Raw genomic sequence first — 26,314 nt, 5'->3', positions numbered from 1 at the left:
GCTCTGTGCCTCATGCATGCATTGGTAATCTCAGAGAATGTAAAACTCCTATCTACTCCTCGCGAAACTAGGTCCCTGTGAAGTCACGTGGAGTGGAATCGCATGGGCGCCAATCTGCCCTTTTTCAAATGAGGTTAAAATTGACCATTGCCATTCGTCTAAACTGGGATTTCTAAAACCAAATAATTTGTATATTATGAATGCATTAATAGTGGGTAACGAATCGCAATCAATGCATTTCGTTTTCTTTGATGAAGGAAACTACCCTATTGTAAGTAATGTATGGAAACCGGCACTTAGGATAATAAGATTGGCTGCCTCCCGGCCAATCACGGTAGACCTTACAACCAATTGAAGAGTATATTAGATGGCAAACTTCATCCACTCACCATTAGCCCTGATGTTGGAACCCGACTCGTGTTACGAAACGTCGGCAGAATGGAAGGAGACTACCCGGCTGGAAGCCCGAATAGCCTTTTTCAAATATAATCGCCGGGAAAGCATCAGATTTTACTTCACAATTCCTTTCCTTCATAAAAGAAAAACATAGGTTTTGAAAAATCATGAATTGACAAAGGATTACTTTGAAAAATGAATTTTTTTTCTATCATGAAAAGTGCTAAAATTAGTTTATAACCCTCTACTTGGCACTCTGTTTTTATAAAATTTCCCCCAACGGTGGTTTTGGAGGAGGGCGGGGTGAACTGGGGAGGGGGGAAATATGCGTGAATTCCACTGAAGAAAACTCAATTCTCATGTTAGAATCGTCTGACCCCATGCTGAGTTTAACCAATTCAGCAATAAGGCCTCCTCCCCATCGGATATTTGGGTGTTTACGAGTGCAAATTGGAGTAATACTACCCGAAATGTTATGCATGTCGCCACAGTCTCCAACCAACCATGGGACCAAGTTCCGGGGCCCGGAATAGCGCAGGTTAGAATAGCATTAATTTCTGAAATGGCGAGGAATTGCGCGAATGCATGACCGAAATTCGAACAGGGGCTATTTTGTCATCTCACGTCCACGCATGTGTTCTAGCAATTCACCGCTTTACACGACGCAGTTTTGACTGCGCCTTCGTACACACGTCAGATTGTGCAAGTACGTGCCCCGTGTGAAACGGCCTTTAAGGATACTACAGCCAACTGACCAATGGTGAGCCTGTACGTCGAAACAAATGGATTAAGGGCGGAGTGCAGGTTTTTTTCCATCATTTAAGACGTGCGAAAACAGATCTTTCGACTTTATTGCCCCGATTACCCCAACTCCCTAGTAACACAGTCTGTTGGCCTACCAAAAAACAGCATCGGGCCAACAGGCTGTGTTACTAGGGTTGTAACGCCAGTGGAAAAAACATGCACTCACGCCGAGGAAAATAAAAAAATTCAAAAGAAAAATAAAATTTGCAATTTAAAACTATTGTAACGCCAGCGATTCAGTCTATAGAAAAATAGGATGAAGAGAGGAAACCGAAGAAACTGACCTCGATGCCGTACACATACTTCGCCAGCAAGGCCAAGCGTCTTTCGCTAAGCAAACATTCTGAAGGCACGTGATGCCAGAAGTACGACGGTAAGTAAACATTTTTTTCAACGGCCTATGTAACCATGTGGAGGAAAAATAAGGAAATAATAACGATTGAGAATCTTACCTCCTCCGGCAATAAGATCGTAGACCTTTGCGCTGAAGACACTGACAATTGCCACACACTGTCAGTCCTGACGCCTAGTCTGATCAAAATAACATCATGAACCTCCCAACAGTTGTAAGCTAAGCCTCCTTGTAATTTTTTTCAAGTCTTTTTGCACTTCCTAACGAATGGAACTCAATTTTCAAGCGGCAGTGATATATTCGCGTCGAAGAGACCACCGGCATGAAAGCCGGCAAACCGCGAAGGAGGCCACCGTTAACGAATCCTAGTCTGCATACACGCCCATACTAGGGATCATTGAGATGTGGGTAACAATATGAAGCTATTCTTGGATAGAAAATACCACTATCCATGAGTTGATAAACGTGGGAAAGAGTGCTGTCCTGATCTGACTAACCTGATGTTGCATAATTTATCCCCCAAGTCTCCAAGGGATATAACTCAACCCTCTTAAAAAATTTCTTTCTGCTAGATAGTATTTGAGTCGAGTGACCATAGGTGGTCCGAAATAATTGAATTTCAAACATTTTATGCGTTTTTTCGGAATACAATAGGGTGACACAATAGAAGGGATTACACTACCAAATATCTTGTCTGATTTATATAGCAATGGGTGTAAGAAAGGCTCTCACCAAATTTTACCATTGAGCGCAGAATAATTTCGCCCCTAGAGCAGTTTGAAGTTTCAACTTGAATTCCGCGCCAAAAACGTATTTCTCGGGCGACGCCATGTTGATGACGTGTGAACCTCATGATATCTGCATTGCTTGCATAAGGAGTGCATTGTCGTATACGTTATTTCGAGTATAAGTAAATACTAGATAAAACGGAGAATTTTAAATGAGTGGGAGGAAACCTAATGTATATTTTTGTATGCCGAGATGTAAATTTACCTCTCGTTAAATGCCAGAAAAGTATTTTTTGTGGTGCCAAACGACCCAGACCGGGGAAGGCGGTGGTGCGACGCTGCACGGAGACTGCATATTCCTTCAGAAATAGGCTGTTATAGAATGAGTGAGGGCCATTTTAATGTAAATCTCTTCTGCTTCTCAAAGAGATTTAGTTTCCATTACTCCTTTTGTTGTCTTTGACCTAGCATCGCGAACATTTCGTATGTGCTTAAATATATACGCACTCAACGGGGAATTTTAATTTTTAATTGCAAATATATCATTCTGCTTCAATTTATGTTGGATATAATGATTATTTCGTGTACATTTACTGCATATTTGCCCTGGTTTTCACTCTTTGTTTCTATCTTGCGCATTAAAAGCCAACCACTGCAACGGAAAGAGTCTTCGACGCTAACCTGGTGATGTGTCAAATAGTACAAACTAATACACGATAATCTCAAATTTGTACTCCAGGAACACTGCGATATCGAATTACTCACAATAAACAGAAATAAGCACATTTGACTCCCGGTGCCGCCAGGTCTATAAATAGAAGAACAAATAGTAAATAATAAACACGGATAACTTTGCAAATCTTACAACAAAACAGAGAAATCGGAGGCAAATACTTACTGAATGAATACTAGCAAATAGTTTGAACTATCATTAATCGAAAAAGAATAATTGACAAATAATAAATTATAATGTGAGACTCCTTTCGCCAGGCTTCAGACTATACGTTAATGCTTACGCCAGGATTTTATCCACCATTTTACTCTTAATTTTAAAACTTCGCATCGGCAATAATAAAAGCTTAATATCAAATACAGCGAAATTACGATTATAAAAAAACCTGTTAATAAGTAGGAAAAGGAGCTGAAAAAATTATGAGAGATAGTCGACTGTCGGGATCCCGACCCCTCAATCTTCACTACCCGAGCTCAAAGCGTTGCTCACTAGGCCACCGCCTCGGCGACCCATTACATGTCAAAAATCATATAATAATTACTTTAACCACTAACGGTAAAAACCGGTGCAAGTATGCAGTAAATGCTCACGAAATAATCATTACACCCTACGTAAATAGAAGGGGAATGATAAATTTGCAGTATAAAATAATTTGTCCCTTTCTGTGCATGTATATAGAATCACAAGCGTAATGTCAGCGGAGTGCAGCAGGTAACTACGAAAGGAGTATAGGATACTAAATTTCCTTGAGAAGCGGAAATGGTGCCACAAACTTTGTCCTAAAACTTTTGAAAGTGACTGACTGTAACTCTGATGTAAATATAAGTGAACTTACGGATATTTTCATATAAAAATACCCATCTCTGAGTTACTCTTTCATTTTGATGACAATTGTTTACCATTTTTCATAGAACGAAACTGACTTGAACATTTATCAGGAACATAGGTGGACCAAAGCGAGACCTCTGCTTTAAAAAATGCTGTTCCAACGAAATGTGAATGCTAATCCTAAAAGAAACGGAGAGAACCCCGAATTTCCTCCCTTCAGAGGGCAAGAAAACAGCTATTGCTATAGCATATTTGTTCATTTATTTCACAATTTACATCCGGAAACTAAAAACCAGTAATAAGTAAAGGATTTTATGATGGTAAATCCACAAATTAAAACATCCACGATAATTGCCGTGATTACTGTCTCTTTCAAAAGTGTAAACATTTCATCTTAAGAAGTTTCATTTCAATGAAATGATTCTTTTTGAGACGAAAAATTGTCCAGAGTCCCTGTTAATAATGTAAGTACACTTCTGGTATCTGCCAGAACAAAATTAACATTGTGTTTCGCCATGACGATGAACTTTTGGCCACTATTTCCACGAACGCAGTGTGTTTACGGCTTCTTCAAGCATTACTCTCGCGACATTCATGAGGTTCACACGTCACGCGGCGTCAGCCAATAGAAATACGTCTCGCGCCGTGGGCGTGGCCGAAGCTCCTAGCGGACTTTCAAAGCTACTTATCTCGGTTAAAAATCGACTTTGAGCTCTAAAATTTGGCGTGTGTGTTTTTCAATCATATCTTTTTGGTTTTATATAACGAAAACCAATTTTTAATTTTGAGTGTTCCCTCCTATTCTTCCCCTTTCCCAGTAAACAAATATAAATACCTGACCCAGAGGAGTGACCTGCTGACCATATGCAACATTGTCAACGTGCTGACAAGTGCGCACACATCCATACTTCATTCATAAAGGGCCGGAACAAGGATTTTGACAGGGGGGGGGGGGCAAATATCTGTTTGCCGCCCCCCTTCCCTGATCCCCCTACCCTCACCACTAAAATATAATACATCTGCTTTTTTGAGATACGGTAGTTAAATTTACATAGCTACCGTATGTTTCCAATTAAGAAGTTTTATTAATATTTAATGATACATAAATTAATAATTATTGTCAAATAATTTAATAAAAAAGTAAATAAATTTTAAATTAACTGCAAATTTTGCCACCCTCTGAAATCTGCTGCGTGCCCCCTCTGCCCAGCCTTAGTTCCGGGTCTGCATACACGTACGCGAAATCCCTTAAACTATCTCACTCACACAGTTATTCAGCCAAAAGCTTGGTTTGGATAGGTGACAGTAAAGCTCACCTCAAACTAAGCCACAGGCATGAGTTAATCATACATTCAAGATAGGGAGGCCTCTTCCTTGCCCTGGGCCACCTCACACTTTGGGGATTTTGTTTGTGGGTGTCTCAAAGACTTCAATTAGGGTTAGAACCCAGGACCCCTCAATCTACAGCCAAGCACCCTACACACTAGGCTACCATGCTCCCCTGTCCCCACGTAACGTAAGGGTGTGATTAGAGGGACATAGAAAATGGAGCAGAATTACTCAAACATTCTCAGCTCCATATCGAGGAAAAACCAACATGTTTTCACCATATGAAACTAGCTTTTGTGATGGGTTGGCTCCCGAATTAGTTCAATTTGCTCATACTCTACCTTCATGCATCAAAGATGAAGTCAAGATAAATTAGCTGCATCATCTATTTTTAATATCTCAAGCATGGAGAATAAAGTAAGTTGAAAGTTGATTATGCTCAAACTATATACATAGTGACAAAGAACACAACCTCCATTAAAAGGAAAGCCACGAGTTATTGCATAATTAAATTCAAGAAATATCTGGAAAAATATCAAAATATAGGATATTGAAATGATCTCTTATTAGTACTATCATATGAGCATTGGCCATAACAGTTACTATGATTTTCAAATCAGTAATAAGTTTGGCTATTTGGATGAAGTTGAAAATAAAACCAACAATTTTTCTCCCGTGCTAATTCAATAACATTGGACGTTGTATCATACAGGTAATGACAATATGCAGTCTTTGTTCCTAAATATTGTGGTAGAAAATAAATTCAGACACCTATGCTCAAACAGGTTTGCGTGTGGGATTTCAGGAAAATTGCAACCCTCCTTTCTCCCATTGATTTCTGCCAGGCCTGCTCCAAGTCTTATCCCCAGGCACAGAAATGGAGAGCAATAATGAAAATAAAAGCTGTCTTTTGTCTACCAATGGTGGCCTAATCATACCACCAAGGTCATGACTAAAACTCAGCTAGACATTGCTAGCTGGACTGTCTGGCACTCTGCCGTCCTCGGTGGTGGCAGGGTTAAGTCCTCGCCTGCCAAACAAGAGGTCGGGGGTTCGAGTCCAGCCTGGGTACGTTACACCTATCCAGGGCATGATTGTTCGTTACATGCAACTGTTGAATACCGCGATATAATATGGCCTACGAGAGCTGTATTCAGTGGTTTGGGAATGATATAAAATAAATACACTACAGCAGCAGAATCAAATTAGATTCCCTTCCAGCGAGTGCTGGAGAGGTATTCTTACTGAGAAATATTCTTGATACACAAAGTTGGGCAACATCCACAAGGAGAGGAAAATGCATGAGACTGTTTGCTGTAGATGGCTATTTTGATTTGGTGGGTAGAATGGCCACATGTCACAACATGGCTCGTGACAGCAGAAAGTGGATGAAAAAGCTGTTTGCCATCTTCACAAAAGTGACTTGTTTTAAAAAAGAATCATCCTCCTCAGCTACATAGGCAACATAATGTCTTATCAGCAACTTTGACCACCATGAATTAGAGGTTTCAGAGAGGGTGTGACATCAGTACTTCCCTGCCACAACAACCTGAGTAGGAGGCCCAGCTGTGTTGAGTGGCACAAAGCCGAGGTATTTAGGAGCCAAAGATAAACAACATCGGCCACTCAAGTGGAATCGGGAAGATCTGAGAGAGACAAATTCCTTCAAGACAGAGAGCTGATTATGTACGCAGAAGGGGACTTTGTAAAAACTATAGGTTCGATCAGTTTGCAGAAAACTGTAGTCAGTGTTTACATTAAAATGTATTAATTGACTGATTCGGTTTGAATTCATAAATTTTAAAATACATATCCTCAATTAGTTTTACATCCTTTAAAATTCAAATATGACACCCATATTAAATCACCACTTTCATAGGTATCAACTACAACTTGAAAACTTGCTTCGAAAGAATTTTTTAATTTCTTTCCAAAATTTATACAAAATGGACTAATGATCCTTTCTTACCATTGTATCAACTTCACCCTGAATGGCTGTGGGTGCCTTAAAGATATTTGAGATCAATTAAAAATAAATAGAAGACCAGTTACATACATGCATCAAAAATATTTTAATACAATTGTAAACTAATTAAAAGCTTGCTACATGTAAGAAATAGAATGTAGAAGTCAGTCATTGGTGAAAGGTCCTAAAGGAGAGGAATATCCATTTCAGGAGACAAAAGATGTCAAATTGGCAATCATTATGTTAACAAAAAAATTCTCCAGTGAACCAAATACTTTGAAAACATTACACACAGTTGCATTGGTGGACTTCATATCATGTATCTTAATAGGAACTTCAGTGAAAACTCATAATGGCAGCCCAAATCACATTGGTTAGTGAAAGACAGGATTCAATATCAAAATTACTAGTCCACGACACAATCATAATATTTTTTGCATTGTTTATCATCCAAATTTACTAAAGCAAATATTAACATGGGTGTCATCAGCTCTGATTATAGTATATAAACATCAATTCAAATGCCAAAGATTCAAAAACGTAAAATATATGTGAGCTATGCCAAAATCAGATGACACAGAAGAACCTATAGTGGATACTAAAGCTCCTGATCGAAGTACACATTCCACTATTGAAATCTTTGGCTCAACATTAAATCTCTAAGATAATGATGACTTTGAAAACGATTGATTTATCTTTCCCATGATGTTAATGCTGAATTTTACAAACTTGAGTTAAATTTTTTTATCCAAAATATCATTAGACATAATTAGAACCAGCTTAAATAAAAAATTAGCACAAATTGAGGGCATCAAAATTCTAGCGATGAACATGATGCTACCATGTTACTGGAATCATGAACCTCATCACTATGAATGTGAGCACTAGATGGAGGCAAAATCCTTTAATTTAATCAGCAAATTACAAATCTTCATTTATTAAGCATTAACTCCAAATAACTTTGTAATAATTTTCAGGAAAAATTGCAGACTGGGAAATAAATGAAAGCAACTTCAAGTAATAATCGTTAAGAAAAATGAAAAGGGAACAAAAATAACGGGCATTGGTGAGTCAAATAACTCTCAAATGGCCCTAGATTATCAAATCCACTTATCACTGAAAATAAATTTTAATTTCCACATAACTATATCTTATAGCCAGTAATTTCCATGAATAAAGAAGAGAAATTATTAAAATGACAAAAAGAACCTCGTTGAACTAACAATAAGTTTTGAACAAAGACCAAACAAATCTAATAAAAACTTCAAGCATATCTTAGCACACCTGAAATCCATCTATTGCCCACAAAATCAAGATAAATTTAATTTCGGGAGCTAATGCTACCCTCAGCATAAGGAAAATCATTTTGAGATCTTAGGTATTTTAAGAGTAAAACAATCAACAATGCCAAATTATTTAGCAAAATAATTATCACACACTAAAGTTAGTTTTAAAAGTCTTTATAAAGCAATACTAGAACAAAAAATTCTCCACTAACAAAATAATGGCGACTGAAACGATTATTTTCTGGGCCATTTAACTAAGCCAAAAAAGCTTAACATATTTCCAGCCACAAAAAAATTTTAATTTATGTAACTGCTCCTAAAGTGGAAGGCATACGGCCAGGATAGTGCAACATTAGTACGCAAGGATTTAGCTTCAAAAACAAGTATGCATATGACTTGATTTAAAATTATTATAAAACTTTGGAAAAATGATAAAATAAATGGATGAGAACTTAATAACTCACACTGAGCATTCAAGGAAAATATCAAGACGCAACAAGGATCACTCAGGAAAAATAAAATGCAAAAATGAGTGAATAAAATTTCAAGAAGTGAATTTTGCAATCCATATAAAATGATACCTATCTGTAGCATCTTGACTTGGGAAAATTACAAAAAAAGGAAATCCAAAGAGCCAGCTTAATTCAAAATCACACCAGGGCAAAAGAAATGAGATACATATGAACTTATTATCACTTTAAGCTTATGGCACCCACATTAAACAGGCATCTAAAGATTTGGACCAGAGATATACACATTGGCTAAATGTTTTTGGGTAAGTTTTGCCAAAATCTGGATTTAACTGCATCACTTTGGAAATGAATATGTGAAATAGATGGAACTCTCATTAGTGATAAAATTAATGAGAAGAATAAATGCTATTGAAGTTAGTCAGAAAAAGCTTATCATCACAAAATAAAGACCATTTTTTTATTTAATAACATATGACGATAAACATGAGATGACTAGCAAGCATTGTGCCACAGAATTACCTACACATCTTTCATGAGAAAAGATTATACTAGATTCAACTATAAAATTTTGAAAGAATTTATAAACAGCTACGGGTAGCCAATTGAATTACATTGAATAATGAAATACGTTAATAAGTGATGAAAAAACATCAGTTTAACTTGGACGTAATTTAAATTTTTAAAACTCAAAAATGAGTACAGTCCATCATGAACACCAAAAGGGTGAATGTCCCAAAACCATGAAAAAACAACTGATAGCATATTACCTCGCACAGCTCTTCAATTCCAAGTATCTTTAAACCCAATTACAAGGAATTTAAGTAATTTGAAGTGATTAAATGAACTTATTAAAGCAATTTCAGCACTACAATGCTGTCTTTCAAATAAATAAAAAAATTCAAGGCTTCACCCGCTAGTAAATTTTGAAGACAACTATCTGAATGTAGTTTCATTCTCAATATAGCAAATAATACCAAAGGCTAATCAAAATAATCCAAACAAATCAAGGGAGTTCCCCTCATTCCATGATTTCCTTTAATGCTCAGACAGAGGATATGTTAACTTTAAGACTTTGCAAGAGTTGTTCCCAAAATCTCCATCATAAAGAAAAGGTTTTTTTTTTCCCTCACAGCTAATCCAAGGGTACTCAAATCAGTTCACATTTTGCATAAGAATATTATTTATACTTTGTTATAATTTCATATTTATATATGATAATCAGAATTTCACAGAAAAGAGACAACAGCTGTTTTTTTCTTTTTCAAGAGTGCATCACTAAACTCACAAGAACACTTATTTAAGTACTTTTTAAAACAAGCTGAACAATTCCATTTCAACACATATGATTATTTCTTTACAAAGATAGCTAGTCATTTAAAAAGTACTGTAAATGAAATTGGAGTGCTTCAGCAACAAAACAACAAATCACCATGATTGTATTATCAATTTCATCATACCGTACAGTGTGTGTAATGCATTCTCTGAAGGATAACCTCTGATGAAGTTCAGTCTTGTTTTTGTCTTCAACTCACAACCCCCAATGACCAAATCAAATGCTCAAATCTGGGCAAATGTTATTTGTTTGGAGGGAATGACAATTGGGGACCCAGGAAAACAAACACAAAGGCCACGGCAGAAAATCATATCATCACTTCCATCAAAGGACAAAGACAATGATCAAGAGATGAATTTTTAGCCTATTTCCTGACATAAGACAGGAAAATGATCAAGTTCAGCTCCTGAAGTTATTTGTAACACCCTTTGCAACATGACCAAACTTATCTTCCACTTCTATGAAACATATACAAATGCACATACACATAATGCACACACTCACATCCACACGAAACAGGAAACATACATATTTACAGACTATCACACATTTTTCCATCAATGGATTTTTTGACGAACACAAGCAATTGGCTCCACCATCTCCTAAAAACAAATGGAGACCTTATCACACTCAAAGAACTGAAAACTAAGCCAATAAGAGTATAAAAAACTCCCAAAACAACTACTCAGTTATTTCTCCCTTAATAGAGGCAGTGAATCATTAGCATGGCAGTCACACACTAAGCAGTAATTGATTGATGGACACAATGCCCCAGAGACCAACGCAGGCTCGGATAGGGAGAGGGACTCCAAAACCAACGAGGTCACGATTAGGGGATGTGTCTCCTTATAATTCTCAAAGGAATGGGAGGAAGGTCGGTGGTGGGGTTGGGCTAACTAACTACAATGCCACTCCCCAGTAATATCCCATGATTGGCTCAAAATTTTGCTCTCGCACTAACAATTGGACTTTTTTCAAGACAAACCCCAAGTCCTATGCGCTTCTATGTGCTGGTTTCAAGATTTATCATCAAATCACTAGATAAAAATTCACAGAAATATTAACAATTGGCAGTACTGAAGTGTAGGGAAGGGAAAAAACACCTCTAGCTTCCTTTCCAATGGTTTGCAGCATTTTGGAGACTTGCTTGAAACTGAAGTACAAAAAATAATTCACTAAGCAGGCATCTTTGGTGACCTGATTACTGACATCCAACATAAACAACTTAAGCAGTTCATTATTTACTCCAATTAAACGCTGATCATTAAAAGGTAACAGTGACTATGGGTACATAATATGTGGAAAAAAGAAGACAATATGCCTGCTTTTTGCCAACTTTTCCAGCTGAGGTCTACATGAGTAGCATGCATCACCTAGACCAAGTTGGAAAATGTTCACAAGCCAACCTAAAGTGAATTGATCTCCAAGCCACGGAAAGTGAATTGATCTCAAACATATTGGTATGTGACAAATGGAACAATCACGGGAATGAAACACACAATTACATGGATTTCATACCTGGCAGTCAAATTATAATGAGCACAAAAGTAGCAAGTAGGTCACAGACACCCTGCCACAAGATGGAATGATCAACAACATGAATAATGAAAAAAAATGTCCCACCCCAATCTCTAGCTGATAATCACAGCACAGTCAAAACTACTCCCAGGACAAAATAGCATCAGAGGACAATGTAGCCATAGAGATGGCTGAAATTAAAGATCAAAAAGTCTACTCTCAGTGACTAGAGGATAATGCTGTGAGCTTTTTGAGCATATGGGGTCAACAAGCTCTTTGAGGACATATCAAGAACCAATGTGGTCAATCACAGTGCCCTCAATTACAGGCAGGTTTACAGTTTCCATTGCTATAATTGAAAATGCAAGGTAACAATCTTCGGAAATTGTTGACCTGAAGTCTTTCAGTACACAAACATTTCAGAAACCAGGCACCTGCTAAAACAGAATGCCGAAACAGTACTTCATCCACACCAATGCTTGAAATAGGGAGACAAGGGGCTTAAAAATTTCACTCTGACATTGGCCATAAACCACCAAATGGGAACCTAAAACATTTAGACCTTTCTTCAATTCATTAGGCTAAGAAACCTTAACAAACCATTACCTTTTTCTTAACACACCCATTCAATGCGAATAAATCCAACATCCCTGGACCAATAAAGGCTCTACTATGATTTCATATGAATAATAAAACATAAAGGTATACACTTTGAAATCATACAACATAAGATTGGGGATTACAAGCCACAATTCTCTACAGCATCAACACAAAACATACAACTTTATTACTCTATTAATGTTCAAAACAACTTTAATAATACCCAAGGTCCTTTTCCTACTGATACGGGCCATAGGATATCTAATACCTCATCCTAAATACATTGTGCACTTTAAGAGTCCCCATCATAAATAAGACACTGATCACCCAACATAAACTGGCAGAGATGTCATTGCAATGGGGAATCATACATGAAACTCAGAAAGTACAAACCATAGAATATACATGACCCTGGTCCCTTGCTGTGGAGTTTTACAAACCACCTGTCAGCAAAAATTTTGAAGAACCTGGGATAACCTTGGTGGTCCTGGATGGAGCCTAAACTTCAAGCCACTCCATTCTTTACAGTGCATGCCTTTCCAGCAGAAAACTGCTGCTGGGCTATTACTTTCCCTTAAGCCACTATTTCAGTTAGGTGGCCGGTGGTCCCTCCCATTCTATCAAATATTGTGATTTACCTCCGGGGCTAACTCTCTTCCCCAAAACAGTGAACCTCTCCCCAGAAGCAATGCGATTGGCGGCACCGAAATAAATGTTGACGGAGGACTTGAGTTCGTCAAGCGAGATTTCGGGGGGAGACCTGGCGTTACCGCTCTCAACGCTACTCTGACCTGTAGATGCTCGACTGCCTTCAGATGTTCGACCTCGAAGAGCATATGCCACTCGGTTTCCAGACGACGGCGATGGGGGAGTGGAGCGAGGGAGGATAATGGGGTCAGATGCTCGGCCCGAAGCAGAGGGAGTGATTGAGGGCAAACAGCCATTTGGCACTGCACCACCAAGGAACAGATTCGCAGCAGCACGAGGCAGAGGGAGTTTCTTTTTACCTGAAAAAAGAGTTTAATAAATTAATTAAACATTTAAGTATAAGCATTTTCAATAGAGAATTTTCTTAGATTTTGGAACTTATACCATTTTTGGAAATTTACTTTAATTGCCCACTGGTTTAATACAAAATAACTCTAAAGCACAAATCAATAATTTAGAATACACAGGTCCTCTGGAATTATCCGGTGTTAAGATCACATTTTTTTACAGTGGGCAATTTAACTAACCATGTAACTGCATTTATAACCGGAGTAAAGAATGAACAAAAATAGTTTACAGCCTAGAAAATCTCTCTTCACATTTCTATGAACGAAATATTCACATTAAATTTTAACTAAGAGTCGCTTTTAATATACTGGGTAGCACCTTTTAATCTGAATTCTACCAAAAATGCACCTCCAGGATCTTTCACTCACAAGCCAGGCGATTTGTCTTCGAGCGTGTAATTCACTACAATTTTATTGTATACTAGGGCTTGATTGATTTCCCCACTTAATTATAATTGTAGTAATTGATTACGATTCAAAGGCCAACAATTACTACCCTCATTTCTTGAATAATGGAATTTGCATAATATCATGCTCTCTTAAAAATGAAATTCTTAAAACTGAAATTCCAATAAGATATGTTGTAAAAATTGAAGAGCAAATTTACCTGCAGCAGCCGCAGCAGCTGCTGCTGCGGCAGCATCAAACGGCAGTCGCCTTCGGAACCTTCTCCTTTTCACCTCTCCACTCTTTGAGATTCTGATGTCCTTTTCTGAGAGTTGCCTCTTGGCTGGTCTGATGCATGGCACAAGTCCAGACAAGACAGCTGCTGCATGGTTATTGACTTGCGGGAAGGGAAAGGTGGCCTGCAGGAACAAAACGTTCTTAATTATAGACAAACATACTTACTTAGGGTCAACACCAAAGGTACATTAGATAGATGAGGGTTGAGCTCATCCCTGACTAAGCCACAGGCATGCGAGTTTCATAAATTCAGAGTAATGAGACAGTTCCTTTCCATGGACCAACTCATACCTTGAGAAATTTTGTTAGAAGTGCCTTAAGGCTTCACCAATTTTGTATCCAAGATCCTTCAGCCAGTAGAAAAACATGAGGCTACAACTCTCCCAATTTTTCACATTGATTACTACAGAAAAAATTTCCCAGACCAGGAATCAAATAATGGATCCTTGGCTTTGATCATTTCTACCACTATACTTCCATTAGCAGAGTACATCCCAACTTTCCACTTTTGATTTCCCAAACTTTTACCTGATTTCCTGTCCAAAATTTCAAAATTCCCTTCCGTAGGCTGTATTTGAGCTTACTAGAATCACTTTTCGTAAACTCAAATGCAGCCAAAATACTTTATATTCTCTACGCATCTAACCAGGAATTAGAAAGTCAGAGATAAGTTTATGATCATTCTTGCAGGCTTTGATACTGAGAAAAACAAACTTACCGATTGGGAAATGTGGTTGTTTGGTTGGAAATGTGGAGGAAGTACCCCGAGGTAGTAAGGTGCTGCTGCCGCTGATGACGGAGTCGCTGTTGTGACACCCAACCCATTTCCTGGACTACCAGTGGCACCTTCAGTAGCTGCTTCCGAAGGCCGCTGACTCCTGAGAGGCCTATCTTCACTGGCTGACCTCAAAGTAGTGCCTGCTTGCGATGGATTAGTCTCTGGAGCAGCAGGACTTGATGTCGGAGCAATGGGAGGAGCCAAGTTGTGGAAAGGATTGTTTCGCCCTTCAAAGTCCTTTGGGGGTGGAATAAAAGAATCTAGAGTACCACGCGAAGACGTGTCCTCGCCACTGCCATCAACTGGAGTGGACGTGGTGCCACTCCCTGCAGGAACAGCTTCTGTCTGAGACGTTATTCGCCCTTCTGAACTACGAGTAACAATCTGAGGGAGAGAACCATGCATAAAAAATAACAACATAAAAATAAAAAATGGCAACCAAAAAATAAACAACTGAGGTAATAAATGATAAATATAAAAAATTTATGAACTTTATCACTAACTACTAACTTTGTTAACCTATGGATACACAATAAAACTTATAAAATAGATTATCGAAAATTAAAAAAGTCTTAAGCTACTGAAAAAAAATGAATAAACAAAATTCAAATTATATACTTAATACACTGCAGGATTGACAAACACATGGACACTTCACTCATACTAAGGAATGCAACTAATTCTCAATGCATAAAGGAAATGCGTACATACAGACAGATTACAGTAGACTCTCATTAATACGAACATCCTTGTCACGAAGTTCTTGTTACCACAAGCAAATTGTTGGTCACGACGAAAAGGCCTATCCATTCCACAGTAAAATAAACTTTATTTCAGCAGACTCTCATTAACACGAACAACGTTATTACGTAGTTCTCGTTATTACGAAGCAATACATTGGTCCCGACGAAAAGTCCTATGCTATCTATAGTAAAAGAAACGTCATTACAAAATTACGAACTTCACTTCTGGTCCTGGCGATTACAAAATGAACTTTATTCTCAAGTTACACGAAGAAGCAATGACATTTAGGTGGATATACGCTACACTATGTTACCATCATTGATCTACGATTAAGTTCTCTTCTTGTACTGTGCCCAAGACCGTCAATTTTGGTTCTTTCTTCAGTAGGAGATACTTTAATATGCACGCAACATCATATAATAAGCTTCATTCCTGTGGAAATATGCTGACCAACTCATTAACACTCGTAAATTGGAGGTACAGTTAGTCCTGTTCCTACGCACATTGGATTTACAAACTTTCAAAGATATGAATATTCGAAAAATTCGAGCGTGCCTGAAATTTCAAATTTGGTGCCTTCTGAGTTTGCACATGAGACACAACATGGCGTAGAGGAACTCGCACTTTGGGCATAATCTAAACAAAGTGTCATTTAATTCCATGTGAAGTCCGCAAACAATTCAGCGTTTCGCCCATTCTTTTTTCCCGTGGGCAGCGATTTTTTCGGCTCCGGCTACATTGCAAGCTTGATCAGTTCGTCAAAATCGTGAGTTAACGCAAATTACAAAATTACGAACCTCAGTCCCGGTGGTTACAAAATGAACTTTATTACGAAGTTCCACTCACAAGTAATGGTATTTAGGTGGACACACACTACACTATGTAGTAATCATTGCGCAACACTTAAGTTCTCCTCATGTACTATGCCCAAGAATGATAATTATGGTTCTTTCTTCAGTAGGAGATACTTCAGTATGTATGTAACATCATAAAATAAGCTTCATTCCTGTGGAATCATGGTGACCCACTCATTACTGCTTGTAAATTTATGTACAGTTAGTCCTCTTCCTACGAACATTCGATTTACAAACTTCCAGATATACGACCGTTCGAAAAATTCAAGCGTGTCCGAAATTTCAAATTTGGTGCCTTTACAGTTGGCCGATGCATTGCGATGTGGTCTAGAGGAACTCGCACTTTGGCATCATCTGAACAAAGTATCATTTAATCTGGTGTGAAGTCAGGAACTGTTCAGCGTTTCGCCAGCTCTTCCTTCCCACGGACAGCAATGGGGAACATGCATGGAATTTATTCATCATCCTAGTTAGTCTCATTGAATAGAAAATTTTCTCATGAGTCCAAATATGTAAGCCAAAACTCTCCTGGTACTCCACAAACGTCAATAAATGCGAATTAAAAATGCTCGAATATCGCTTAAAGTCACGTGACCTGAAACGCCTTCTGACGTCATCGCACGGAACGCCATTCACTTTGCTAAGAGAGTAGAGTGTTAGAGGCTTGAATGCAAGATATTTAAAGTAAAAATTGCAATTATTATCGCCAAATTTGCATTTGAGCCCTCGTAGATCGATTTTCCATCCACTTCCTCAGTCTGTCATCAGTGGATGCCGTTCCGTGACGTCACGCTCCGATGACGTCGTGTTTTCAATCAGCCGGTGAAGATCAATTTTTAAAGATTCATAACTCAGCTAAAAAGCATTACTCATACGCGAAATTTTCGACGAGTACATTTGAGGTAGAGACCTTCTTATTCCAGTACTTTTAAAAAACTGTGCATGTTCCCCATTCTTTTTAGCTCTAGCTGCCTCGCACGCCTAGCTGGATAAGTTTGTCACAATTGTGAGTTAACACACAATTTTGATGTAGTGTTGAATTCTGCAAGATAACCGCTCCCCTCGATGCCTGGCATAGGCTTACCAACTTAAGAGAAAGGTCACGCAATGGATACTGAGGACTTACTGTATTCGGGAATATATCAACCCTCGATTGCATCATACCACATTCTTCTATAAAGAAAATCAAACAAATGTGCTTGTTTTTATATGGTTGCACGTAATTTAATCGCACCAATTACACACTTGACTCTGAAGCTATTTTGAAGTGCAACTTGAAGAGACAATAAATTATGACGAAGTTTGTTTTTTCATTTGTTCCTAAAAGAACAGTTCATATGTACTTCGTTATTACGAATCTCCGGTTTTACAGTCCCGTGAACTTTGTTATGATGAGAATCTACTTAATTTGTTTGTCTAGACAGCAAAGCTAAGACTGATTTGGATGGAATTAGGCACACAACTACAAATAGGTCATATGCTAAGGTGTTGAAGAAATTTTATAATTTACCATTCAACCCAGAGATGCAGGTCTAAACTCAAAAAATTTTTAGCCTTATGGTGCACTAAAATTATTACGAATACAAGACACAAAATAAGTCTCATTTTATGATGTTAGGAGGATCAGAAAAAGAGTAGCATCACAACCATTTGCAAAATTCCAATCCCTGCGAGGGCATAGGAGTGATGAAAAGAGACGCATTGCATCATTCTAGATCTAGACTAATGATTCATCAGAAGTAGAAATTTGAATTTCAAAAATAAGTTTGATTTTCCCAAAATTTTCCTAACAGTTACAAAACATATGCCTTGCCAAATATGCATCTTAATAGACGATAAAAATGAGGTTCACTGCAGTGATATAATAAACTTGAAACAAATTTACTTAACTATGACACTGAAGGTTTTGTGCCATCACAATGTTCAAATGCATTTAACAATTGCAAAGCACCCTCTGAACAGATCATTAGAGTTTAGGCAGAAATTACTGATGCATCCTCTGTTAGGAATCAAACATGAATTAAGTGCCAATGCACAATAGGGTAGTTTCCTTCATCAAAGAAAACGAAAGGCATCGATTGCGATTTGTTACCCACCATTAGTGCATGCATAATACACAAATTATTTGGTTTTTGAAATACCGGTTTTGACGAATGGCAAGGGTCAAATTTTATCCTCATTTGAAAAAGGCCAGATTGGCGCCCATGCGATTCCACTCCACGTGATGCCACAGGGACTTAGTTTCTACACGAGAGGATAGGAGTTATACATCGTCTGAGGTTACCAATGCATGCATGAGGCACAGAGCTCAGGGAAACATGTCTTAATAATCACCTTTTAAAACTGGCTTAGGTTGGAAAGTTTTCTTCGTTTGATAAGGTATTGATAAACCTTTTTTAAGCCAAGCGCTACCAGCCAGCAAGGCACTCAGCTACCCGCTAGCATCCTGCGTCCTATCAGCGCTCAGAGCCTCGATCAAGGTCACCTCACAAGGCGGGAGGGGGAACCAGAAATGCGTCGCACGGACTTTTTCCCATCATTCCTACTTACGCGTCATGTTTTCGCGCGCTTGAAAATTTTTACTTTTCATTTAATCGAGAAAAATAGATATCGTCATTTAAAACTCTAAAAGCGTGAAATATGTACTCCAGGAGTAATAATCTTTCGATTTAGGCAATAAAAAAATAATAGGAAACCACCCTCTTTGTCAATTCTTCTGACATCTCATTACATCCCAGAGACAATGAATTTCCAGATGGGTGCAGTTTTCTAGGTACTCCAGCTGCATTTATCTGTTGTGAGTGACAGCAGTTTCATTAGCCATTCAGCCTTCGTCTTCAGGTTGAAGGTGAGAAGCTTGTTATTTTGCCACCTTATGTATTGCATTCCGTTGTTCCTCTGAACGTTGATTAACTAGCACACTCTTCCACGCATTACGAATGGGGTAGCTATGGTCTATATTGAAGTTTTCTATCTTGTGGATTTCCAAGACTTCTCTAATCTGCCTCAGATAGAAGCATCTCTCCTTTACTATTATCTTTGCCCTTGCCCTTTTAACGCTCAGCGGAATGATGGAATGCAAAATATAAGACGGCAAAATAACAAGCTTCTCAACATTGACCAGAATACAAAAGCAGATTGGCTTTCAAGACTGTCGTCACTCGCAACGGATAAATGCAGCAGGAATACCCAGAAAACTGTACTCATCATGAACATTGCCACGGAAATCTTCGCAAGAATTTCAATGAAATTCCAGGTTTTCCAGAGTTGGGAGTGGCCAACCTGAAAATTTAAAGCAATACTCACCGAGGATGCCTCCTTGGGTGGTGGTGGTGGATCCGCTGACTTTCGAGTGCGAAGGATTCGCATTTCCGGCACGTCCACATCGCTGTCGCTCTCGGCACCCCCCCTCCCTCGTCCTCCCCCTCCGCCGCCGCCTCCTCAACCGCCTCCTCACGCCCACCATCTCGTCGTCCTCGTCACGTTCTTCCTCCTCCTCCTCTTCCTCCCCCTCCTCCTCATCTTCCTCTCCCTCCTCCTCGTCTTCCTCCTCTTCCTCTTCGTCCTCCTCTTCCTCCTGCTCCTGACCCCCCACAGCCGCATCCTCCCTCCTCTCCGATGACACGCTCCCTTCCCAACTCCTGCACTCCCCAATGACACACTTCTCCTCGTGGTGCATGCTCTCCTCAACAACCTGCGTTCCAGAAATGGCTGTACCATTGTCAGGACTGAGGAGAGAAGACAAAGGAGGATTATTAAAAATACGATACTAATACAAAAAAATCTTCATCATTCAGATATCATGTCATAAAAATGACAAACAAATTGTCGTATAGCCCACTGATTTTATTATTCATAACAACACCTGTTTCGATTGTTCAACAATCATCAAAAGGTACAAAAAAATAATGTGCAATATGTTATCTTTGTTCATCATTCGATATGTTGTTCCACAACATCTGTCCACAAAAAGTTGACATCATTTCATAAGTTTAAAATAAGAAAATGCAAAACTTGCTGTCCACTTGTCATGAGTTGGCAACATCATTTGGGTTTCAGCTCATTGACTCATTCAGGGGAATATCTTGTAGAAGGAAGGAATCGCTCACAAGGGTGTTACAGTAGACTCGTTAGTACAAACAACGTTATTACCAAGTTCTCGTTATTACGAAATTTTCGTTTTTCATAATTACAAACCTCAGTCCCGGTCCCAGCAGTTACAAAATGAACTTTATTGCTAAGTTCAACGCATAAGCAACGGCATTTGGGTGGATATTCACTATGCTAAGTTTTAATAATCACACCACGTTTAAGTTCTTCTCGTGCACTGTGTGCAAGAGAGTCAATTATGGTGCTTTACTCAGTATACATGCAAAATCATATACAGTGGAACCTCGTTAAAGCGAGTACGGGCTATAGCGACAACCCCGCTATTACGAGAGATAGCCGATGCACCGTCAATTGACCCTATAATAAGCGTGTTAAAAAATTCGTTTTTACGAGACCCTTTCGGTGTTGGGTCATTCCATGTCACTTCATCCAGGCATGACACCCACCGACTCGGATTTTGATGAAACTTGCCAATTTTCATCCTTCCATGCAGGAATGAAACAGTGTAAAATATTTCTTGGCTATCTCTAATAGTTTTTTTTTCACGACCATTTGAAGTTTGGGTTAAACTGCAGTTTTTCAATGAATGCGGTCTCCAGAGGCACTTGTACCTCCAGAGGGAAATAATTTGTCTCAGCCATAGTTTTCATCCGATTTCAACTTGTATTGACATGTATCCTATATTTTGATGTGTTTTATAAAGCAACAATCAAGTTTTCCCCAGCAGTGATGGGTAAGTGCTATGAATTGCTTAAAATATTCTATTTTGAAAATATATTTTTCTTATCGGGACAAAAACAACCTACACATAAAATATGTTTTAATTTTAATTTTTTTTATGTATTATGCACTAGATACATGTTGTAAATATTTTCTTAGATATAGAAAACAGTTAACACAAGCATTTCATCACACTTGAAGGAGGACTGACTACCAGAGTCGTGAAAAGGGATTTTTTTTAAATAAATTTTTTTTAAATAACAAAGCAAGCAAAAAGCCATGAATTTTATTTTTACATGTGTTGGGTCATACCTTAAGGAATATTAGAAAAAATGATTTAGCTTGATCCAGATATTGCCTCAGGTCAAAATTTGATATTTAATAGAACCATGTTTTTGACGCAAAATTTTCTAAAATCTTATGAAACATACGAGTTTAGAGAATTTCCAATATTCCTTAGGATATTTTTCAATTAGTTTTTGGAATCCTCATGACTTCTATAGTAAAACTGCAAATTTTCATAAGAATCGGATGAAAACTATGGCTGAGACAAATTATTTCCCTCTGGAGGTACAAGTGCCTCTGGAGACCGCATTCATTGAAAAACTGCAGTTTAACCCAAACTTCAAATGGTCGTGAAAAAAAAACTATTAGAGATAGCCAAGAAATATTTTACACTGTTTCATTCCTGCATGGAAGGATGAAAATTGGCAAGTTTCATCAAAATCCGAGTCGGTGGGTGTCATGCCTGGATGAAGTGACATGGAATGACCCTGTTGGCTCTCGCCATAGCGAGGGTTTCACCACCGGAAGACTTTCTTCAAGACTCCTTAACCTCTGTAATTGCTAGCGATCTGTTAGAAATGGAGTTAATGGAGTGCTCAGTCTCAAATTTATGTGGTAAACTGTCGTTCGATAAATATAATGATTGACGAAACAATGCTTTGCATGATTTTTATTCAGTGCGGCGCTTATAAATTGTTTGAATAGTTAGTCGTTATTTGAGTAAGGAAATTTAGTGATGCAAAAAAACATCGCCTTTCGTCTGGATTTATGCTTACGTTTATCGGATAGATGTTTATCTGTCGCCGCACCACTCCTGTTCCTGTATATCTGTTCGCAACAGGTATATTGGCTATTATTTGTTCCACCTCCGGTAAAGCGACAATTCGCTATAGTGAGTGTTTATTAATGCACCGTGGAGTGTCGTTATATCGAGGTTGCACTGTAATAAGCTTCATTCCTGTGGAGTCATGGTGACCCACTCATTACTGCTCGTAAATTGGACGTACAGTTAGTCCTCTTCCTATGCACATTCGACTTATGAATTTTCAGAGATACGAGCATTCATAATTTTCAAATTTCAAATTTGGCACCTTTCGATTTGGCCAATACTACGTGGTGTGGCGTAAAGGATCTCTCACTGTGGGCACAATCTGAACAAAGTACCATTGAATCCGGTGTGAATTTAGGAACTGTTCAGCGTTTCGCCCATTCTTCGTCACCGCAGGGAGCTATTTTTCCGGATGCGTTGCACGCCCAGCTGGATCAGATCGTCACAATCACGAGTTAGCGCATAAGTGTAATGCAGTGATGCATTGTGCAGGATAACCGTACTCCTTGATTCCTTGCATACAGTCCGGCCAGAGAGAGTTGTCTGATGACGGCACAATAGGAGGGCGGATAACCCTGTGCCAGCACAGTTTACAGCCAATCACTGTCTCCCAAACGAACCTCTCACCCTCGCCTAGTCGTACAATGTTCTCACATGCATATATATATGAACAAAATAAGTTACACCACCAAGCCATCTTCTTCCAAGACGAATTTCAGACTGACAAGCGAGTTTATTGGACAAAGTGTTGACATCTCAAGTCCAGACTTTAACACGTTGCGTTCGGATGGCGAGAATTCTCGTCATTTTTTTCCCGAACGTTCCGGACGGATGACGAAGATTCTCGTCATTTAGGCGCGTCACCTAAACAATTTTAAAGCGTAAAATATGTATTCGTTAGTACCTTTTCAGTTGTTGTTCATTATTCATAATAATTGATGCATCACAACGTTTGATTGGGTAAAGTTATATTCTAAACATTAGCTTACCCTGGTACGCAATGTGTTAAAACAGGAAAAACAGGTGACACTTGATGAGGAACTGTCAGAGAAATAAACCTTACTTTGTCTCTATTCCTCGATGGATGTTCTTCAAAGCACCCGATGAAACAAATGACCTTGTATGCAGCAATTTGAATAAAAATTAAGTTCCTCATGAAAGATATTATCTGAACATCATTTCAGAAATAATATTGCAGACATTAAGGCTTTTTGATTAAGTAATCCAAAGCAAGGCACAAACATGGCGAAACACAATACTGTACACATTTGTGTAATCTCGACTGCCTGGAGAAAAAAAGATCGAATATTCACAACTTAAATGTCACAACATTTTCCCCAACATTAACTATAAAACAGAATGGCAGTTAAAAACTTTTAATTGATACTTAACACTCGATATGAATTTCATTTCCTGCAGATCGCCAGAAATTACAGTGACTGAGTACAAGTGGTGAATGTTTTTTGAAGATTGAATCTGTTGCAATGGCATGTACCAACTCCAAAAGAGCCTCACATTGACCTTATTATTTTAATTGCCAATCATAGGTAAATTGATGGTGTTCCTGTAATCTCAAGTTCCGGTGGGGGCCTTTCAATTGGCTGTACTTGTTTTAAGAAGGTTCTACTCTAATGCTAATCTAAATTAATAAAAAACATGACTCTGCTTCTATGCGTTTAAACTATAAGGGGAACACAGAAGATGATCACATGGACTGCAACTGGTTTTTTTCATTTATGGTAAATGACAAAAGTAACTCTGCAACACATGAATGGAATGAATTTCCATTCAAGAAAGAGGCAAACAATATACCTTTTAGGGACTTCCATGTCTGGCTGCTCTGGTGAAGATAGTTCACAGTTGGACCTAACAGTTGAATGCAATGGGACAAGTGTAGTGTGTGGGAGAGGCGTGAGATGCTTTGGTAGAACAGGTGGATTGGTGGGGGGAGGAAGGAATCGCAGAGGACGCCTTCCACAAGACCAGCGTTCGGCTGACAGGGCATCTTCATCCAGCGGCTCCCCATTGGGTGGCGGGAGAACATAGGCAGGGGCTGGAGGAGGGGCACGAACCCTCAGACCCCATATTGTTGTCTTCTTCTTGATCTCTCGACCGCACTTAAATCTAAATTAAAAATCAGAGACAGCAAAATATTAACACTGGCTCAAGCAATTAGGGTGTGCATGATTTCAAGTATGTCAATAGTAAGAAGGGGCAGCAGAGGAAAAAGAGGGATTGGTAACTAAAAACTGCAAATTTTGCCTAGTTTGGTAGCTAATTTTGTTTTAAATATCAAGTTTCACCTACAAATATGCAGTTTTCGCAAGCAATGAATCATTTAAAAATAATACGTATCGATGCCTGGAAAAAGAGTTAATTACCTAAATTTCAATCATTATATCATTTTAACTCACAGCAATACCAAGAGGTGGAAAGTACTTGTACACAGCTAGATTCATCCTTGGGCAAAGTGGACTCCTTCCATAATGATTAAATACATCATAAAACTTATATTCAAAGCAAAATGCATTTTTTTAAATCTTAGATTGAGTTTAGTCATCATGGATTTCAAAAGCAACACTCCATCGAAGTACTTTCATTTTTCATTTATCTATTATTCATTGAATCTCTTCCCTGACATATTTTTTAAACGATAGCTACTTTTACCAATAACAGCAAACAGAAAGATTTCCAAGTCACCCCGGGCTATTCCCTGGTAATAATTGAAAATATGCTTACTTGTTACGATTATTCTGCAATACTGACAGTATATCATCTTTCCTCTCTTCAGGATTAGATTCAAGTAACTGGAAAAGATATAAATAATATTAATTGGGGTTAAATATTTTTGGAAAATTATTGAATTATTCATAAAATATATATAAATCCTAGCTGGATACCAAATACATAAGCATGTAAGTTTATTGGATTTCATTTTACTACAGAAAAAACTTGAAGGCTTTCCAACTTATGGGTCCCAAATGCACTGTTGTATATGGACAATTTATTCATTGGTAGTTTTCAGATAGAATTCAACCAGAAGACAATACCACAAAATGAGAATAAAATTCCCCATGGCAATAATGAATGCAGGAAGAATCTGAATGATGGAGAAGGCTCCATTCATAGCCCAAAGAAAACCATGTCACTAAGATATTATAACTTGCACTTAGCAGGAAGTGACACATATAGGTATGAAGTGAAATCATCATTCTAATACTAAAGGTAAAAGTAACACACAGTGAAATGAATTATTTTGACAAACCTTTGGAGGCAATTGAAGATACTTCCAGTTTTGATTTATGTAAGGGATTAGAAGAGTATCAAAATCATAGTACTTCTTTGCATTTAAGACAGTAAGATTGAAGAGTGCCAAATGGACAACATCCACAAGTTGCATCTCTAAACGCCTAACAAACTCTGTGCCATAGTTGCATACAGCACAAACAAAGATGTAAAACCTGAAAAAAAAGTTTCAATCATATTAGTACACACATAAGATTCTAGTCCACATTTTAGTACATGCAAAATATACAAAATGGAAACAATTACAAACATATTTACAACATAGTACCACAAATTTTAACTCATAATGACCAATGAAGAGTTCCTTCCAAAAATCCTTGAAGATTTTAGAAAAATTATTTTAATATCAACCAGTTCTGTGTGCCTCCCATGTTGTAACATTGTGTGACTTACGGACAACCATAACCTTCTCCTTAGCTTCCCCACCTTGGCCAGCCTTCCACCTCTACTGACTCAGGGTACAAAAAGGTCATCGATACCTCCACTGCAAAAACGCACAACAATCGCCCACCGAATCAAATCTGCTCCTCTAGTAGCCCAACAATACAAATCTTCTAAGGTGGCAGTGTCTGGAGCATAAATGCCTATCTATCATCAAAGCTT

The 26,314-nt window shown here is 38.2% G+C and overlaps 1 protein-coding gene across 1 annotated transcript in view; it reads right to left on the bottom strand.

Moving 5' to 3' along the window:
• Positions 1-7,218: 7,218 nt before the first annotated feature.
• The window catches only part of LOC124164971, a 46,002-nt gene continuing 26,906 nt past the window's right edge, over positions 7,219-26,314 (bottom strand). The window contains exons 7-14 of the mRNA XM_046542210.1: positions 25,671-25,866; positions 25,145-25,212; positions 24,218-24,529; positions 19,919-20,189; positions 19,768-19,887; positions 14,804-15,247; positions 14,009-14,207; positions 7,219-13,353 (exon numbers count right to left, since the gene is read on the bottom strand). Coding sequence (XP_046398166.1) covers positions 12,938-13,353; positions 14,009-14,207; positions 14,804-15,247; positions 19,768-19,887; positions 19,919-20,189; positions 24,218-24,529; positions 25,145-25,212; positions 25,671-25,866 — 2,026 coding nt within the window. The 3' untranslated portion in view covers positions 7,219-12,937. The remainder of the gene's footprint in view (positions 13,354-14,008; positions 14,208-14,803; positions 15,248-19,767; positions 19,888-19,918; positions 20,190-24,217; positions 24,530-25,144; positions 25,213-25,670; positions 25,867-26,314) is intronic.

Source organism: Ischnura elegans, chromosome 9 (assembly GCF_921293095.1).
Source record: "Ischnura elegans chromosome 9, ioIscEleg1.1, whole genome shotgun sequence".
NCBI lineage: Eukaryota > Metazoa > Arthropoda > Insecta > Odonata > Coenagrionidae > Ischnura > Ischnura elegans.
The sequence above is the reverse complement of the archived record's forward strand: the minus strand, read 5'-3'. Positions and strand labels throughout refer to the sequence as shown.